This window comes from Aspergillus fijiensis (assembly GCF_003184825.1).
Source record: "Aspergillus fijiensis CBS 313.89 unplaced genomic scaffold BO72scaffold_18, whole genome shotgun sequence".
In the NCBI taxonomy this organism is placed as follows: domain Eukaryota; kingdom Fungi; phylum Ascomycota; class Eurotiomycetes; order Eurotiales; family Aspergillaceae; genus Aspergillus; species Aspergillus fijiensis.
Genome location: NW_024468994.1, coordinates 528,973 through 545,022, shown reverse-complemented (window position 1 = coordinate 545,022; position 16,050 = coordinate 528,973). Strand labels below are relative to the sequence as shown.

The 16,050-nt window shown below is 54.5% G+C and overlaps 6 protein-coding genes and 1 non-coding gene across 7 annotated transcripts; 4 read left to right on the top strand and 3 right to left on the bottom strand.

The window, feature by feature from the left end:
- Positions 1 to 550: 550 nt before the first annotated feature.
- BO72DRAFT_447364 (uncharacterized protein) lies at positions 551 to 3,420 on the top strand. The gene has a single exon (XM_040944521.1). The coding sequence runs from the start codon at positions 876 to 878 to the stop codon at positions 3,261 to 3,263; it is 2,388 nt and encodes a 795-aa protein (XP_040802325.1). The 5' UTR covers positions 551 to 875; the 3' UTR covers positions 3,264 to 3,420.
- On the bottom strand, positions 3,412 to 4,179 carry BO72DRAFT_447363 (splicing factor 3B subunit 5 family protein). The gene is made up of 2 exons (XM_040944520.1): positions 3,843 to 4,179; positions 3,412 to 3,770 (listed from the first exon to the last, which is right to left on the bottom strand). The coding sequence occupies exons 1-2, from the start codon at positions 4,083 to 4,085 to the stop codon at positions 3,759 to 3,761; spliced, it is 255 nt and encodes an 84-aa protein (XP_040802324.1). The 5' UTR covers positions 4,086 to 4,179; the 3' UTR covers positions 3,412 to 3,758.
- A 283-nt stretch (positions 4,180 to 4,462) lies between these two features.
- BO72DRAFT_495452 (tRNA-specific adenosine deaminase) lies at positions 4,463 to 6,388 on the top strand (the record flags this gene model as incomplete). The annotated part of the gene is made up of 3 exons (XM_040948547.1): positions 4,463 to 4,616; positions 4,696 to 4,738; positions 4,804 to 6,388. The coding sequence occupies 3 exons, from the start codon at positions 4,463 to 4,465 to the stop codon at positions 6,386 to 6,388; spliced, it is 1,782 nt and encodes a 593-aa protein (XP_040802323.1).
- A 151-nt stretch (positions 6,389 to 6,539) lies between these two features.
- On the bottom strand, positions 6,540 to 8,133 carry erg24B (c-14 sterol reductase; the record flags this gene model as incomplete). Its single annotated transcript, XM_040946868.1, has 3 exons — positions 6,540 to 7,648; positions 7,698 to 8,002; positions 8,054 to 8,133. The coding sequence occupies 3 exons, from the start codon at positions 8,131 to 8,133 to the stop codon at positions 6,540 to 6,542; spliced, it is 1,494 nt and encodes a 497-aa protein (XP_040802322.1).
- Positions 8,134 to 8,384: 251 nt separating this feature from the next.
- Positions 8,385 to 10,383, top strand: BO72DRAFT_447361 (putative vacuolar sorting receptor (Mrl1)). The gene is made up of 4 exons (XM_040944519.1): positions 8,385 to 9,041; positions 9,090 to 9,380; positions 9,430 to 9,556; positions 9,974 to 10,383. The coding sequence occupies exons 1-4, from the start codon at positions 8,665 to 8,667 to the stop codon at positions 10,130 to 10,132; spliced, it is 954 nt and encodes a 317-aa protein (XP_040802321.1). The 5' UTR covers positions 8,385 to 8,664; the 3' UTR covers positions 10,133 to 10,383.
- A 1,447-nt stretch (positions 10,384 to 11,830) lies between these two features.
- On the top strand, positions 11,831 to 15,382 carry BO72DRAFT_447359 (putative C6 transcription factor). Its single transcript, XM_040944518.1, has one exon. It carries the CDS (start codon positions 11,972 to 11,974, stop codon positions 15,113 to 15,115), a length of 3,144 nt encoding a protein of 1,047 aa, XP_040802320.1. The 5' UTR covers positions 11,831 to 11,971; the 3' UTR covers positions 15,116 to 15,382.
- Positions 15,383 to 15,675: 293 nt separating this feature from the next.
- Positions 15,676 to 15,746, bottom strand: BO72DRAFT_t111. The gene has a single exon. It is a non-coding gene; the product is annotated as a tRNA-Gly (tRNA).
- Between the last annotated feature and the right edge of the window lie 304 nt (positions 15,747 to 16,050).

The following is a 16,050-nucleotide window of genomic DNA, read 5'->3' as shown; positions in this document are numbered from 1 at the left end:
TTAGGTTTGGTTGGGTGTCTGCCTGTGGCAGCCACATACACCAGTTGAGCCAACACACTTTGAGTGGGGGTCTGTGACCTCTCTGCGTTGCCCCTGATCTGCGAGTGATGCAATGGCCTTGAAGGCGATTTTGCCCTTACTCCGGCCCTCGTGTTGTTCTGGTAGGTTCATCTCCTATCATCCAGGCTGGGTTTTATCTCTTTTGTTTGTTTTCGGGATTACCTGGATGCGCCTGTCCACTTGACCAACCCTCCCTGGAGGAGGCGTGGGAAGAGCGGGCGGGAATCGGATGCTGGCAGGGCTGCGCCTACGTCTTGCGTTGTTTCTCACTTCTCATTCTTGTTATTTCTGCTGTTCCGTATGTGATTGGCAAGATGTACTTAAGTCTGATATAATCTAAAAAATGAAGTCGAAAGACATGCAGTGCGTAATCTTCTCGCCGTGCGGGATCTCCGCGGGCGCTAAACAAAGAGTCCGGGCCTCGGGATGACGTCAGGGTCACGGCCAGCCCAGCAGGGCGGACAACCACTAGTTGACTTACCCACTACCGTCAACCACCTTCATCATCGCTGGCTCGTCATCATCATTTTCTTATCATCATCAAATAATCAGTCCCCTACGAACGGCAGTTTGCGCATGAAGTAATTTCCCCGCAATTCTCCCTTCGTGCTTCCCTTCACCCCCCTGGCTAGAACTCCTCTCCTCATTGCAATCTATACTATCATCCACCTCCAGTTGCTTAACAATCATCGTTGTCCGCGCTGTTACAAGACTTACATCCAAGAGATTTCATCCTCACAAATAGATGACATATACACTGTTACTATCATACTCATAAAGCAGGTTCAGAACAAAGGGAGCGAGAGAGAAAGAAAATGGCCGACCTCCAAGAGGCCCTCAACTGCCTCTCGCCGACCACCTGGGACTCGATCCCCAGCAACGACCCGGACGCTCTGCGCGCCTACCTTCACGACCTCTCCACGAAAGCGCGATTGATCATCGAATCCGTGCCCGAGCCACCGATCGATAAAGAAGAAAGCCCATCTTCCGCATCCCACACGAACAACAACACCACCCACTTACCCCCCGCCGCAGCCATCCTCCACCCCTCCAACGCCCGCGCCTCCCAACTCCTCACCTCCCCTACCTCTACTACTACTATCACGACAACTTCCCCAACATCATCATCAGCAGCAGCAGCAGAACCCCAACAACAACAACCACTACTACCACCCCCGCCCCCCTCGATCCCGAACAACCCCCACCACAAGGAATGGAGCAAGCCGATCAAGATCTCCTCCGCCAAGGAGAACCCCCTCCACATCCCGGTCTACAAGCTCCCCGGCTCGGACGGCAAGGGCCACTGGTTCGGCCGCCGCAGCGTGTTCGCTGGACTGCCGTTCACGAAGTGGCACGCGAAACTGTCCGGGGAGATGGGCCATACGCTCCGCATGAACCAGCAGCAGATCCAGAAGGGGCGGCCGCCGGACCAGGCGGTGCGCGGTATCGGGGCCGAGCGGTTGGTCGAGGATATCGAGGTGAAGAGTGAGGATGGCGCAAGGGTCATTGGTCGGGTCCAGGTGTATCATGTCTCCGCTATGTTTCCGAAGCCGACGGCGGCCAGGGATTTTGTGAGTTTGATTGTTAGTTGGGAGGTTGTGACGGAGGGGTTTGAGGGGGCGGGTTCGATGGAGGGAGAGGGGGCAGGGACTAAGGGGAAAGGGAAAGAGGCGAGGAGGTGGATGATGGTTTCAAGGCCGTGCGAACATCCTGATGTGCCGCCGACGCAGAATTATATCAGGGGGCAGTATGAGAGTGTGGAGTTTATTAGAGAGATTCCGGTGTATGATGAGGAGGACGGAGAGGGTGCCGGTGGTGAGACTGGGAAGGAAGTGGATGGGCAAGAGGTGCAGGAAGTGCAAAGGAAACTGAATCCTGTCGAATGGGTGATGGTCACGAGAAGTGATCCCGGAGGCAATATCCCTCGATGGATGGTGGAAAAGGGCACCCCCAAGAGTATCTGTCAGGATGCCATCAAGTTCTTGAACTGGGCATGTCGGGATGAAGGCCATAAGAAGCATGCGCATCGCAAGTCGGGGACTGCAGGTCATCAGCATCAGCATCAGCATCAACATGACCCTGGCGCTGAGGCTTCGGCGGAAGACGACGAGGATAGTGTGTCTGAGGATTCCAGTGAGTCGGACTACTATTCGGACACTGAAGTTGAGCATCACGGCCTCATTGCCAGTTTCGCATACCTGGTCAATGCGGGTCTGGAGCGGTATGCTCCGCAGGCCGTTCTCGACTATCTCCCCCACGGTCATTCGCGACAGTCGTCGACAGTCAGCACTGCCCAGGAAAATAGCTATCCGACAGACGACAAGGAAGATCCGCAGACCGAGCCAACACCCCCCACAACAACCACTACTACCGCCAAGCCCACCGAGCCGGAGTTCAACGATGCAGCCTCGCAAGGGAAAGCCTCCGTCGCCTTCTCCGCCAACTCGGCATTCGACTCCGCCGTCGAAGCCCCTCCCAATGTCTCCGCCATCGAACAGATGACACTCAACAAGAAGGGGAAACTCTCATCCCACGAGAAGCAACTGGCCAAGCTGGCGGAGCGCAAACGCAACGTCGAGGCGCAGCTGGACCGCGTTCGCTCGGAGATCCAGGCCCTGCATGTCGAAACCACACCCACTTCGCCCCCACAAACCGCAACAGCTGAGGGCGGGGGCGGTAGCAGCAGCAACAACAACAAACGAGACAAGGCATCAGCAGCGGCGCTGGCCGCGGCTGGTGACGTAGGCAGCGAGCAACTCAGCAGCAGTCCGGGCAGCAGCGTGCACCGGGGGGTGGCGTCCAGCGGTGGCAACAATCACCACCACAACCGTCATGAGGCCGCGCGTGCGCACAAGGTGGCGTCCGGCTTGTTCAATGAGGAGTCGAAGCTGCTGAAGCAGCTGGGCAAGATCGAAAAGGACCAGGTGAAGGAGGCGTCGAAGATCGAGGCGCGGCAACAAAAGCACGCCGAAAAGCAGGAGAAGTCGCGGGCCCGGGGCGAGGCGGATGCGCTCCGGCGAGAGGTCGAGCTGCTGAAGAAGGAGGTCGATCGGCTGCGGTCGGAGCGCAAGCAGTGGTTGGATCTGATCGGGTCGCTGCAGGCGGAGAATACGAGGTTGGCGGCGCAGCAGGATCCAGGGGCTGCCAATGCCGCTGCTGCTGCTGGTGCTTCGACGACCAAGTTGAATGAGGAGAAGAAGTAGTTGCCGTGGTAGATGATTCGTAGAGAGGTGAAGAAGATCGAGTGGTTGGTTAAATGGGTTGAGTAGGTCTTGTACAGTACACTATGTTGGGTTTTGATTGGTGAGATACATTGCGGAGTACAGTGCAAGCACATGCAGTGGGATCTGTTTGAGTGTGATATGATAACTATTATAAGCTTTATTGAGTAATGAGAAAATCTCGCTGCACTGAAACTCAACACGAGCAGAAAAGGCATAACCCCCTAAAACGCCGTATCCATAAACTCCTTGCCTCTCATCGTCATCGATGACTGGGTGTCCTTTCTTGTCTTGTCCTGTCTTGCCCCCAAGACATCCAGCCAGATATCTCTGGATAATCAGACCACGGATCCTAGGGCACGTCATCCAGTATCGTCCCTCCTAATCCTCTCCCAGACATTGAACCGGTCAACCAACCCCCGATAAGCACCCCCTTCCAAGATCCAAACCGGAACACTCAACCCAATCCCATCCTCATCATTCCTGTGTCTAGACCCGGTAAATCAGCACACCACATCCATTTCAACTCCCAAAAAAAAAAGAGTGTGGAACTAAACTCACCTCCGGCGGATTCCCCGCCCCGCGCACCATCTTCTCGATCATCGTCGCCCGCACCTTCTCCTTGGACTCGCCCATCCCCACAGCCATGTACGATAGCATCGGAGGGTGGCCGATGTACGAGGCGTAGCTGTCGCGCACGATGTTGGAGAGCCACTCGTACTTGGTCGTGTCGGCGTGGCCCGTGCCGATGTAGCGGGCCTGCATCGCCTCGAGATTCTGGAGAGTGCGGAGTTTGTCGGCCATTTTGGCTTCGGTTTCTGGATGATTTGGTTTGGTTTGGGGTGATTTGAAGGGGTATTGATTTATTGATGGGGGGTAAGTGGTGCGTTTGGTTTGTGCTTGGTTTCTAGATTGAAGGTTGACAACTTGGAAGGTTTGATGTTGTCGCCGCGGAGCTTTTGGCAGTTGGGTTGGAAAATGCGGCAGGATGCCACGTGATGTGGGGATGGGGACGGGATTTATCGATAAGTTTAGCGGGAATGACTTTATCGGAAATTCGATCCTCATAGATTTTACTTCTTCTCACTACTGGGCATATAGTCCAGTCGGGTATTTGGGCTTTTGGGGTTTTATTTTTTTTTGGAGATTACGGCTTGATAATTTATATATACATATATGCTATGGGAGAAGAGAATCCGCAAGATGGACTCTCATCGCGAATCGCCCGCCTTGTCCATACGCATTTCGATGCGCTGCCCGCGCGCAGTAAACCGATTGTCCGCGATGATGGCACCAGAGAGTGGATTCCGATGGCGGGGATGGTGATTGTCAGGGGTATGTTTCCAGTTGCTTCTGATGATTGTTTCCTTTGCATATCAACTTGGACATTCAATAGTGCTAACAGCAATATTAGGCGAAAATACGACGGAGGAAGAATTGACTTGTGTGGCGGTTACGTGTGTTTTCCCCTCTCTCTGATCTACTACTACATTTGCAGCAACACCCATACTGATGACAGCAGATCAGGCGCCAAATGTCTCGCAGCCTCCCAGCTTCCAAATTGCAAGGGTCTCGTTCTCCATGACTGGCACGCCGAGGTGCTCGCTCTCCGGGCTTTTAACTACTGGGTTTTGTCGGAGGTGAGGGGGTTTCTGTTGGGTGAGGAACGCGCTGCTGCTGCTGCTGGTGCTGCTGCAGTCACCGAAAGCTCATCGCCATCGCCATCGCGGTTCATCCGTCGTCGACACCTCCAGCAGCAACAGCAACCCGACCAACCCCCCTTCGAACTCCACCCGGACCTCAAAGTCTACATGTGCTGCACCTGCGCGCCCTGCGGCGACGCAAGCATGGAGCTCACCATGGCGGCGCAGGAGGATCCCACGCCATGGGTGGAGGATTCCTCTCCTTCAGAACCAGTATCATTGTCAGGACCACTACCAGCTTCAGAGGAACCCAATTTTATACAAACAACGACAAGGGCACCAGCCGCTGCCCTATCTTCGACACCCAACCCTCCACCTCACACAACTGCTACAAGTACAGCACCACCACCACCACCACCACCAACAGATCCCTCCTCATCAGCATCGACCAAACCCCCAACAACCCTCCTCGACGGCCGCGGCCACTTCTCGAAGCTCGGCATCGTCCGCCGCAAACCAGCCCGCGCCGACGCCGACTCCACCAAAAGCAAATCCTGCTCCGACAAGCTCGCCCTCCGCCAGGTCTCGTCCCTGCTATCCCCGGAGACGGCGCTGTTGGTCCGCGTCACGGCCAGCGCGTATCTGGCTGGGGTGGTGTTGCCCGAGACAGAGATAAGTAAAGTAGGGTGTGAGAGGGCGTTTGGGAGGGAGGGGAGGATGAAGGGGCTGGTCGGGGGGTATCTTGCTCCTTGTTTGGCTTCTTCATCTGAAGGTCGAGAAGTAGAAGAAGAGCAGCGGGAGAAGGAGGACGGGGGGGATGCTTCCGGCTACCGATTCCACCCCTTCGAGATCCTCTCCATCCCCTCTGCACTGGCCAACTCCCTGTGGCAGTACGGCAAGCCCCGGGACTCGCCGCAGACCGCTGCCACGGGTACCACAAAATACAAGCCGGGGACCATCTCGGCCGTGTGGGTGGCCGCGCCCTCCGTTGGGGCCGATCAGCTGGTTGTGCTGGGGCCCGCCAGCGGAGCCAAGCAGCTGCCCAAGCTGGCGGGGAGTCGGACGGGGCTGTATGAGAGCATCATCGGCGGGGTGAAGCAGGGGAGTAAGGCGTCCGCGCCGGTGGTGCGGGGGGCGTCGGCGCTGTCGCGCGCGCGGATGTGGGGAAGCTTCCGGGAGGTTGTTCTGGATGTCCAGAAGAATCAGGGTCGACATGATGGGCGTGTGAGACGCGACGATGGGCTGGCCCAGGTTGACGATGAAGGGTTACGGCGGATTGTTGATGCAGCTACGTATGTCGACTTCAAGAGAGCGATCGCCACTGCCACGAAACCCGGCCAGGCGCGGGCACGGGCTCTGCGAGAAGCGAAGACTGTCCTGGTTCCGTGGGTGCCGAATGCCGGGGATGGAGATTGGGGGTTGGATGAGTTGGTGGACCCGAATCCGAAGAAGCGCAAACGGTGAATTAAATAATATATGAAGTAAGTTTCTATTACAACGTCCATAAAAGTGTACAGGCCATGGAAAAGAGACCCCGAATTCAAAGCAGCAAAAAAAGCTTTTTCATCTTACACTCAACACGCCGAATCACGAATCCCTGAAACCTCTGATCGGATCAATAGATCCCCGGGACGATGCGACTGCGCACCAAAGAAGTGTATCGGTCCCAATCCGCACCGTACTTCTTCTTGCACTTCTCCTCGTCGCGACGCTCGCGGTGGATCAACAGGACGCCAAAGTAGAGCATGAAGAAGTAGGTGAACACCATGCCCCAGCCACGGACTTCGGGGGTCTGCACCACCTGCTTCTGTAGGTCGCCCGTGGCCGGGTTGACGCCCTGGATGACCACATACCCCGCGATACCGGTGGGTAAACAATACGACCACGACATGAGCCAGTCACCGAGGTAGTTGATGTGACGGGCGCAGCCCCACCAACCGGAGGTGAGCAGCTTCGAGCCGCTGGAGGTCTGGATGAACTTGAGGTGCTTGACGCGCGGGTCGTTGGGGTCGGTGCGAAACCGGTTCTTCTGGTTGTTGGCGCCCCGGAAGATCGAGTAGCCCGCCGCGGTGACGGCCAGCACCGCCACGATACCCTTGAGTCCCAGCTCCAGCGGGAAGACCGCCAAATACCGGGTCTGGAAGTTGTAGATGAACGGGACCCAGACCATATCGCCGAACGAGAGCATGAAGCCGAAGCCGTCCATGATGATGTCCATCGTGGTCAAGAGCGCCGGTTCCATGTACAGGCCGTCCAGCACGTAGAATGCCTGGAAGAAGGTGGACAGGATGATCGAGTCGGTGACGTAGCCGTAGGTGCGGTGCTGGCGAGCGATATTGGACAGGTTCAGGATGATCCACCCCAAGAGACCCGGACGCATCTCACACCAGGACTTGATGTCAATGGTACGGGAGGCCTCGCTGACGAAGGGGATAGGCAGCCGCACGCGAGGGTTGAGCTCTCTACCGATGAAAAAGTCATACAAGACATTGCCTGTATGGCCACCAGGGGCTAGTTGACGCAGCTCGGGGTTGGGTTGGCCAGGGGCCGGGACGGTGAAGCTCTTCGCGTAGACGAAGACAGCGATCGCCGTCGAGATCAGTAGGTTCGCGGTGAGGACCTGCACGTAGTTGTCCCAGAGGAAGGTCCAGACGATGAAGTCCGAGCCGTAGATGTAGGTGCACGTGGCAAGGCCGGAGAGGATCAACACCGCCGTCGGGAATGCTGTTCCAGAGTCAGAGCTGCTACACACGCAAATGCAGGGGTAGCTAACCATTGAACTTGTACCGCAGTCGACCTCCACAAGCTAATTCGGTACCTGCAGCCTCCTGGCCCGGGAGAAACACGTAGAGCACCAGACTAAGCAGGTAGTAGCCGAGCACCCACAGGGTCACATCCGTGCTATAGAGGTCCGCCAAGCCCCCCTTGGGCCAGCCCACTTCCTCCTTCAATTGTTCGAGAGTGAGGGTCGACGGGTGGAGTAGAGACGGTGCAGGGCAGCCGGAGACATCGTTACACAAGAACGCAAAGGTGTATACTAGGAGAGGAAGGCCGAACACAATTCCAAAGGCACCGGGCCTGTGCAATGGGTCAGCGTAGTCTTTCAAGGAGAGGAACGATATCACATACGGGCCACAGAACTCATACCCGCGCTTCTCGGGCACGGGTTGAATGGGAATCTTGGATTTCGAGGTCTTTTTTGGAGCCATCTTGAGGCAGGCTGGGGAATTGATGGCCGGGCTCCTCGATCAATGGACGCTAAGCAATTATAAATACTAGCTTTGGCAGCAGGCATCCATTTGAGAGCTTGCTGGTCCGAGCCGGATGGAGCTCAGCCGGGCGGTGAAACAAAGAAAAAGAAGGAAAGCTTATCCCAGAGCTGAGTCAGCCACACCCGGTCGGGACTGACTCCGAGTCTCCGACGGGGCTGGTCTCCGCACCTGCCATGAATGAATGCGACGTTTCATCTCCGCACATTACGACGACCACTACGACGACGACAGCGCCGCGGCTCTTTCCTACGCATCCATCCATCCCATCCTCTCGTGGCCGTGTTTGTCTCTCTTTTACCTTTTCCTCTTTCCATTGGTATCTCCATTATTATCTTCCTCCGACCACGTTAATCTCTCTTTTCCAACAGACAACAGGATTGTCTTTCATTTGTTATCTCCTCTCATCGGACTGAGAGCTGTTATCGCCGAAACTCCCGGCTGCCTCCGTAAGGGACACACTCGCCCACGATGAAGCCCCTATCTTCTTCCCTGCTCAAGCTCCTCTTCTGTGTCGCAGCTCCTCTACTTCCTGTATACGCAGCCTCCGATTCTTCGGGCTCCAAAGACTCCCTCCAACCTTGTGTGGTCCGTTCCCCCACCACGGGCCTATTCTACGATCTCAATGCGATTTCCATATCGCCTCCGCCTGCAGAGGGCGAAAAGCCTCGCAAGAACGCTCGGGAAGGCAGCTGGCATGCCAAGGGCCATGACTACGGTGCCAATTTCACAGTCAACATCTGCGCGCCTGTGCTGGAAGATGTGAAAGACGTAGTGGGAGTCGATAGCGCCCGGTGGAAGAACGTCAGCGCATACTATGAGAAGGAGGGCAAGGTATACTCAATTGGGTAGGTTTTCCCCATGGGATTCTCGGGACTTTAACTGACAGCGTGCAGGCAACAGGCATCAGATCCCTTCTTCCGGGGGCGCAAATTGGTCATGAACTACACGGATGGCTCCCCATGTCCGGGCGACTACCTAGGCAACGGTAGCACCCACACTAAGTCCACCATCATGTCATTCCTTTGCGAACGAGACTCGCCTTCGTCCCAGGCGACAGTCTCGTTTGTCGGCACAATGGACCAATGCACGTACTTCTTTGAAGTGCGCAGCTCAGCCGCTTGCGGAGCTACCGCTCCGATACCTCCAAACCAGGGGCTTTCGCCTGGTGGGGTCTTTGGCATCATGTACGCAGCTATCTTTTTCTTGGAATTCCATGTTGCTAACAGTTCCCAGTGCCTTGATTGCTATCGCAGCCTATCTTGTAGGTGGCTGCGCTTATCAGCGAACTGTCATGCACCAGCGCGGCTGGAGGCAATGCCCGAACTACAGCCTCTGGGCTGGTATAGTCGACTTTGTCAAAGTAAGTATACTAGCCTTGATACCGTTCCGTCGTTCTCGGCTTCTGCACCGAGACCTGTCGTACAAAGAATCTGGGAATACAAGGCTTCCGACCTCGCGACTGGATTGATTTTCGCTCTGGCTGGTCTAGAGCTTGAATCGCGGGATGTTGGGAGCTCTCTCACGACTTCCTTCCCCTGGACTTTATATTATACTGTGCTGGACATGAGTTATTATGCTTGAGCTATGGTGTTGGCTGCCCACCGCGGGCCATCATGGACATGCTGTTCGATATCTAGCCAGTTTCTATACCACGTCACTGAACATCTTTGTACTGAACCGCAGCGACATGTCTCTATCTCTTCTCGTTTCGCTCTTGGTCTGAATATCATATAACGTGGAATCAATGCTGATTCATTTCCTGTTCTCCGAACTATAGGACATGTTCGTCATTCTACTCTCCTCCGTCGGCCGGCTCTTCCGGTTCAACCGCTCCCCGAGCCTGGGGCACACGCACGCTTCCAGCTACGGGCGACGAGGTGATCTAGACGCTGAAAACAGACTAATAGATCAGTTGGATGAAGAATGGGACGACTGATTGATGGCCGGCAAATGCATCGGTTATATGACTTTTGCTTTCCACTGCATCGCATCACATCGCCGTGTGTCAAGGAGATACATGTATTGGCTTCTGTTCGGTTTGATTTAGAGCGCGACACGAAAATTTTGGTACCCTGTGCTGTAACCTGGCGGTTGTACTGATATGATTGTTTTCATGTATTCGATGGTTTATGCGCTCGTCTGGCATGTTCACCGGTAGTGAAGTATACCAGAGTTATGAGATGATTTTATAAGTGTGGTCATTCCAGTACTTCTAGCCTCGGAGCCGCGCACAACTCAACGGCATAATGTATGATGTATATCGCAACTCACGTGAGCAGAATATTCGCTGTTAGACATCATTCCAAGGAGATATTAGTGTCATAAGAAATGCTGTAGAGGTAGAGCCAGTCGTTCAGACTTTTGATCTATTGTTGTTGTAGATAGTCTTCACCGTGACATGTCATCCGTGAATTAGAAGCATGAAAGACATTGTGTGACAACTAGGTACCTAGTTTTGATTTTGCATCAAGTGCTTAAAAGGAAGGCACTTCGTCCAGTTTCTATAAGATTGGCCGCAGCGAACGATGTACGAGTCACCCTCACGAAGCAAAAAGAGAATGAGCTGACCAACTGGCAATCGAACCTGTGCTCTTAGCAGAGAAAAAAAAAGCATCGTAGCTTCCTTCTGCGTTTTGCGGCAGGTCGTGCCAACTGTACCATCTGCAAGTATGCCAAGGGATGTTCCCTTTCACTGGCACTAGACTATATAGCTCAATGTCAGAGTTCCGCAACCTGCGGGCCAAGAAAATATCTAGAGGAATCGATCCATGAGTATCGCTGAGCCTCGAGACTGTCTACGGTATCATACCTCCTCGCTTTCCGTCTCCAGCAGTGCAAAGCTATTCGAGCTATGACGTACCTATACATAGGCACAGTACACACCCACCATCTCACGTGGAACAGCTGTCTTTGAGGCCATATGCTATCCGCAACTATAAGGTGACAAAGTACCCTATAGGAGGCGATGAAGACTCCCACTCCCTGCTCAGGTGGCCACGTAGAAAGAATGCAGAGAGCAGAGCCGGGTTCGATCCGTGATAATCCCCCCGCTTGTGAACTCAAGAAAAAATGTAGCTTCTCTTTGATTGAGCGTGTGTCGCTACCTGGGGCCGTGCCAACTGTACCATCTGGCCCCTTTGAAGAATAATGGACAGTATATTGAATTATAACCTGCAAACTAGCAAGAAAATCATGAGGAAATAGTATGTTGCCTGTCAGAGTCAGTTCAGCAACGAAAGGTGTGCTTCCGGAAAAGAAAGGGTTGGTTGTCCAGTCCGAGTATGCTGAGCTTACTCCATACTTTGCGGGGTATTCTCGTTCGTCCCCCACTCGCTGCTGCTGCTGCTGCAGGGATCAACCGGGGCCCCGAACTATACCGGAAGATTGATTGACTATTATACTAGTCATATTTCACTCGAAGATATTTACTATCTACATATACCTACCTACAGTGTCTGCACATCTTCTAAATCATTGGGGCTGACATCCATTACGCTCGGTCACTGTACATGTACGTGACAGTGATTCATGAATCATCCGGAGCGGCCCGCCCATGAGGCAATGGCTTAAAGGCGTGCAGCGAGGTTGCACGGGACCTTGACTCTGCAACCGTCAAACTCACCAAAAAAAATATAACCAGTCAGGTTGAATGGACGCCTCTCCCGGCTCTTACAACCGGTGTATCCGTATCCCCTTCTCATGCCAACATTTTAGCCAGTCTGCTAAGGAGCTTGGAGCCATTGGGCATTAGTAATCGGCCAACTTGTGAGGGAAGATGAAGGCGGCCAGTCACGCCAAGCAGCCAGTCAGCGACCCTGCCAGTTCGATTTCCCCATACCCACACCCACACCCACACCCACCACCACCACCACCGCCATCTCTCGGTTTCAGCCCGTCGTCCGCAGAACCCCATCACTACAACAGCAACCACCCCCACAACTATCACCCCCAGACCCTGTGGCCCCGTCTTCCTTCACCCACAAGTCCCGACCCGCCAAACGATGATCCGGGTCTGGTCCTTGGGGTATCTGCACCCATCATGATGGCTCCCGAGTCCGACGACTCCCCTTTGGCCTCCACTGGCCTGGCCTTTGGCCCCGACGACATCACTCTCCCCGAAGACCTCGACACCCACAGCCCCGCCAGCTCGCGTGATCCCGGCAGTGTCATTGCACCTGGCGATTCCAATTTCTTGCAGGAATCTGGGAACGATTCGCATCGAGATGATCCCCCCGGGGATTCCGCACTCAACCCGGACGCACAACAGAGTGAAAAACCCGCATGGAGCGAGATGAAGACCAAGGCCGGGAAGGAGCGCAAGCGCTTACCTCTGGCCTGCATCGCCTGCCGACGTAAAAAGATCCGATGCTCCGGCGAGAAGCCCGCCTGCAAGCATTGTTCGCGCTCCCGGATTCCCTGCGTCTACAAGGTTACCACGAGGAAAGCGGCCCCCCGCACCGACTACATGGCGATGCTCGACAAGCGGCTGAAGCGCATGGAGGACCGGGTGATCAAGACCATCCCGAAGGAAGAAACGAGAGACATGGCTGCGATTGGTCGGTCGGTGGTCCGGCCCCCGCAGCCGGGACAGACCTCGAAAGCGCAGAAGAAGCGCACGGCGGAGGAAGCCTTCGCGGCGGAACTGGATGAATGGGGCCGGGGCAGTCGCGAAGGACCGCAGGACACCTTTCCGATGCGCCGGGAGAGTAAGCCCGGCGATGCTTCGGGTCTGATGACGGAGGGGGCCGAGTTCCTGCCCTCGTTGGAGATTCAAGAACATCTGGCGGAGGTATTCTTCGACTGCGTCTATGGCCAATCCTATCTACTGCTTCACAAACCCAGCTTCATGCGAAGGCTCAAGGCGAGGACGGTACCGCCCGTGCTCATCCTAGCGGTCTGTGCCGTGTCGGCGCGGTTTTCGACGCACCCGCAGATCAACTCCGAGCCGCCCTTCTTGCGCGGGGAGAACTGGGCGAACCCCGCCGCCGCGATCGCCTTGAGTCGCCATGACGAACCAAATATTACCATCCTGACGGTATTCTTGTTATTGGGGCTTCACGAATTTGGTACCTGTCATGGCGGCCGGAGTTGGTCGTTTGGCGGGCAAGCACTGCGCATGGCTTACGCTCTACAATTGCACCGGGAGCTCGAATATGACCCTCTACTTGTTCAGAAAAATGGCACTGGCTCCCAGCAGCTCAGCTTCACTGACCGTGAGATCCGAAGACGAACGATGTGGGCTTGCTTTCTAATGGATCGATATAACTCATCTGGGAGCCAGCGTCCGCCCATTGGTAACGAGAAATTCTTGCAGATCCAGCTCCCGATCAAAGAGACGCATTTCCAGATGGAGATCCCAGGACCAACCGAAGATCTAGACGGCGTTGTTTTGAACCCAGTACCCGACGATGTGGGCCAATTATCCAACGCTCGAGACAATATGGGGGTATCGGCTTACATTATCCGTGCTGTTGTCATCTGGGGACGCATAGTCGACTATCTGAACCTAGGAGGTAAACGAAGAGACACACAACCGCTGTGGTCGCCTGAATCTGGCTACATGCGCCTCAAGCGACAGATCGAGGAATTTTCCGCATCACTCCCCAGCCATCTCTCTTTCAATTATGAAAATCTTCAGATCCACGCAGCCGATCGGATTGCGAACCAGTTTCTCTTTCTGCATATCATTATTCACCAAAACATGCTGTTTCTGAACCAGTTCGCCATTCCACTATCCCCAGGCGGGCGACCACCGCGGGACATGCCCAAGGTCTTCCTGAGCAATGCTGGCCGTGCCGCCGTAGAAGCAGCTCATCATATCTCCGTGCTGATTGACCGTGCTTCGGCCTATCCTCTGACAGTTCCGTTTGCCGGATACTGTGCATATTCCGCCAGTACGGTTCATATCTGGGGAATCTTCTCCAAGAACGCACAGCTGGAAGCACGGTCCAAGGAGAACCTACGTCACACATATCGTTACCTCAACAAGATGAAGAAATACTGGGGTATGTTCCATTATATGGTCGAGAGTGCCAAGGATCGGTATCGACAATTTGCAGACGCTGCTATCAAAGGTACTGTGATAACGCAGAACGGTGGGCAGATCACCCCCATGTTCCAGTATGGCGACTGGTTCGATAAGTACCCTCATGGCATGTCGAGATCTCACTGGGAGGAGCCCGACCCGAAGGCGAAGTCAAAGAACGACGAAGGAGTAATGAGCCAAAGACCCGACCTTCAAAGCGTCGAAGAGTTCTTCGCCAGCCTGTCCCCCACTCCACAACCCACTATGCCACGCCGATCCTCGAAGAGAAGCGGCAAAAGCGACAGTGTCGCCGGCTTTGACCAAGCCACACCGCCACAGTCAGTGGGTGAGGTGACTATGGAGGGTGCACCGGGAATGCTAGGCACCACTGGAACAGGCTTCCCTCAACCCGCCATGTTTAACAACCGCAATGGACAACCGCCGTTCGGTCAATCCACGTTCGACTTTCCCATGCCGGCTGCTGATCAGCTCCCACAGCTCGATCGGCAGTTTGTGTATGGCTCGTTCAGCGATTTTGATCCTGCTGCCGCGGCATTTGTGCCTCCTGTACCTGACAAGCCAGCTATGCCCCCGGTGCCACCTGACATGCCTCCTACCCAGGACCCGACTTCTACTATTTTCACTGGGCAGATAGACCCCAACGCGCCATCCGGCGCAGGGGAATACTATCAACCAAGTGCCTGGTTCCTTCCATTCAACCTCGATCCGGTCGGTGCCGGAGCAGGGGTCAATCTCGACCCAGCAGCACAGCCAGGGGGGCCGACCAGCAATCCTGTTGGCGGACCTGATCTCTCTGGCTTCGGGGGTGCAGGTGCTATGCCCATGGGTGCGTACGACATGGGACTGGGGACGAATCGCGGCTCGCATGCCTGATCATCTGGCATGCCGTGTGGCATCTTTCTTTCTTACTCGTGCAGTTGGCCCTTGATATTTTACTTTTCATCTTCGTACATTGGCGACTGATTGTTCCTTTGGTTGAACCGGCGGTTTTGTGTATTCGGGAAGGAAAGAACCGGAGTTAAAGTGCCATGAGTTAAGGATGGCTGGTTGCATGGTGGAGGTGATGCTTTTATGCCCCGTCACTCTGAAATGTATTATGTAGGTGCTATATACCAGGAATATATACTCGCGATCTTATTAGACTGGTCTGCCCTTCCTGAGGATTAGTCCGATAGCATTGAGGGTGGGTCATGATCCTAGGAAAACCGACACTATTGAGATGTTCGGTGTTGTGGGTGACTCGAGAGACCCTATTCATGTCACCGGTGCCGACACTTGGCTGTGAAAAGTGGCATTGAACTTTTTTTTCCCAAAAAAAAAAAAAAAAAAAAAAAAAAAAAAACGAGAGGACAACTTCGATCACTAGAGAGTAACCGTCTTGATTCCACCCGAAATAAAACATCCGGAGATGAAAAAGAAAACGAGATACTCAATGCATCATCCGTGAATCGAACACGGGCCTCATCGATGGCAACGATGAATTCTACCACTAGACCAATGATGCTATTTGATATCTTATGCCTCGATACTAGGTGTTATAGAGGCGTGGCGAAACCGAGTGTGCTGCCTTGGATATCCCGCGTTCTACTATTCGTTTCCGCCCTGTTTCATCAGCTTTTCATTTGTAGCAGGACAGATGGTGAAGATCGGACTTGAGCAATGGAGTGTTCTGATCTTGTTGATCTTATTAGTGTCACGTCACTTATTTTGGTTATTAGGCAAACAAGGAGGCTTCCATGGGTTAAAGTGCGAATCAGTTCTGGGAGACCATGATTGAGAGAGCCCTCTTGGTTGGGTGGCCCGGAACA

Coding starts and splice junctions, on each gene's coding strand:
- BO72DRAFT_447364 (XM_040944521.1), top strand. CDS start 876: ATGGCCGACCTCCAAGAGGCCCTCAACTGCCTCTCGCCGACCACCTGG.
- BO72DRAFT_447363 (XM_040944520.1), bottom strand. CDS start 4,085: ATGGCCGACAAACTCCGCACTCTCCAGAATCTCGAGGCGATGCAGGCC.
- BO72DRAFT_447361 (XM_040944519.1), top strand. CDS start 8,665: ATGAAGCCCCTATCTTCTTCCCTGCTCAAGCTCCTCTTCTGTGTCGCA. Junction 9,042..9,089: donor GGCAAGGTATACTCAATTGG/GTAGGTTTTCCC, acceptor GACAGCGTGCAG/GCAACAGGCATCAGATCCCT. Junction 9,557..9,973: donor GTATAGTCGACTTTGTCAAA/GTAAGTATACTA, acceptor TCCGAACTATAG/GACATGTTCGTCATTCTACT.
- BO72DRAFT_447359 (XM_040944518.1), top strand. CDS start 11,972: ATGAAGGCGGCCAGTCACGCCAAGCAGCCAGTCAGCGACCCTGCCAGT.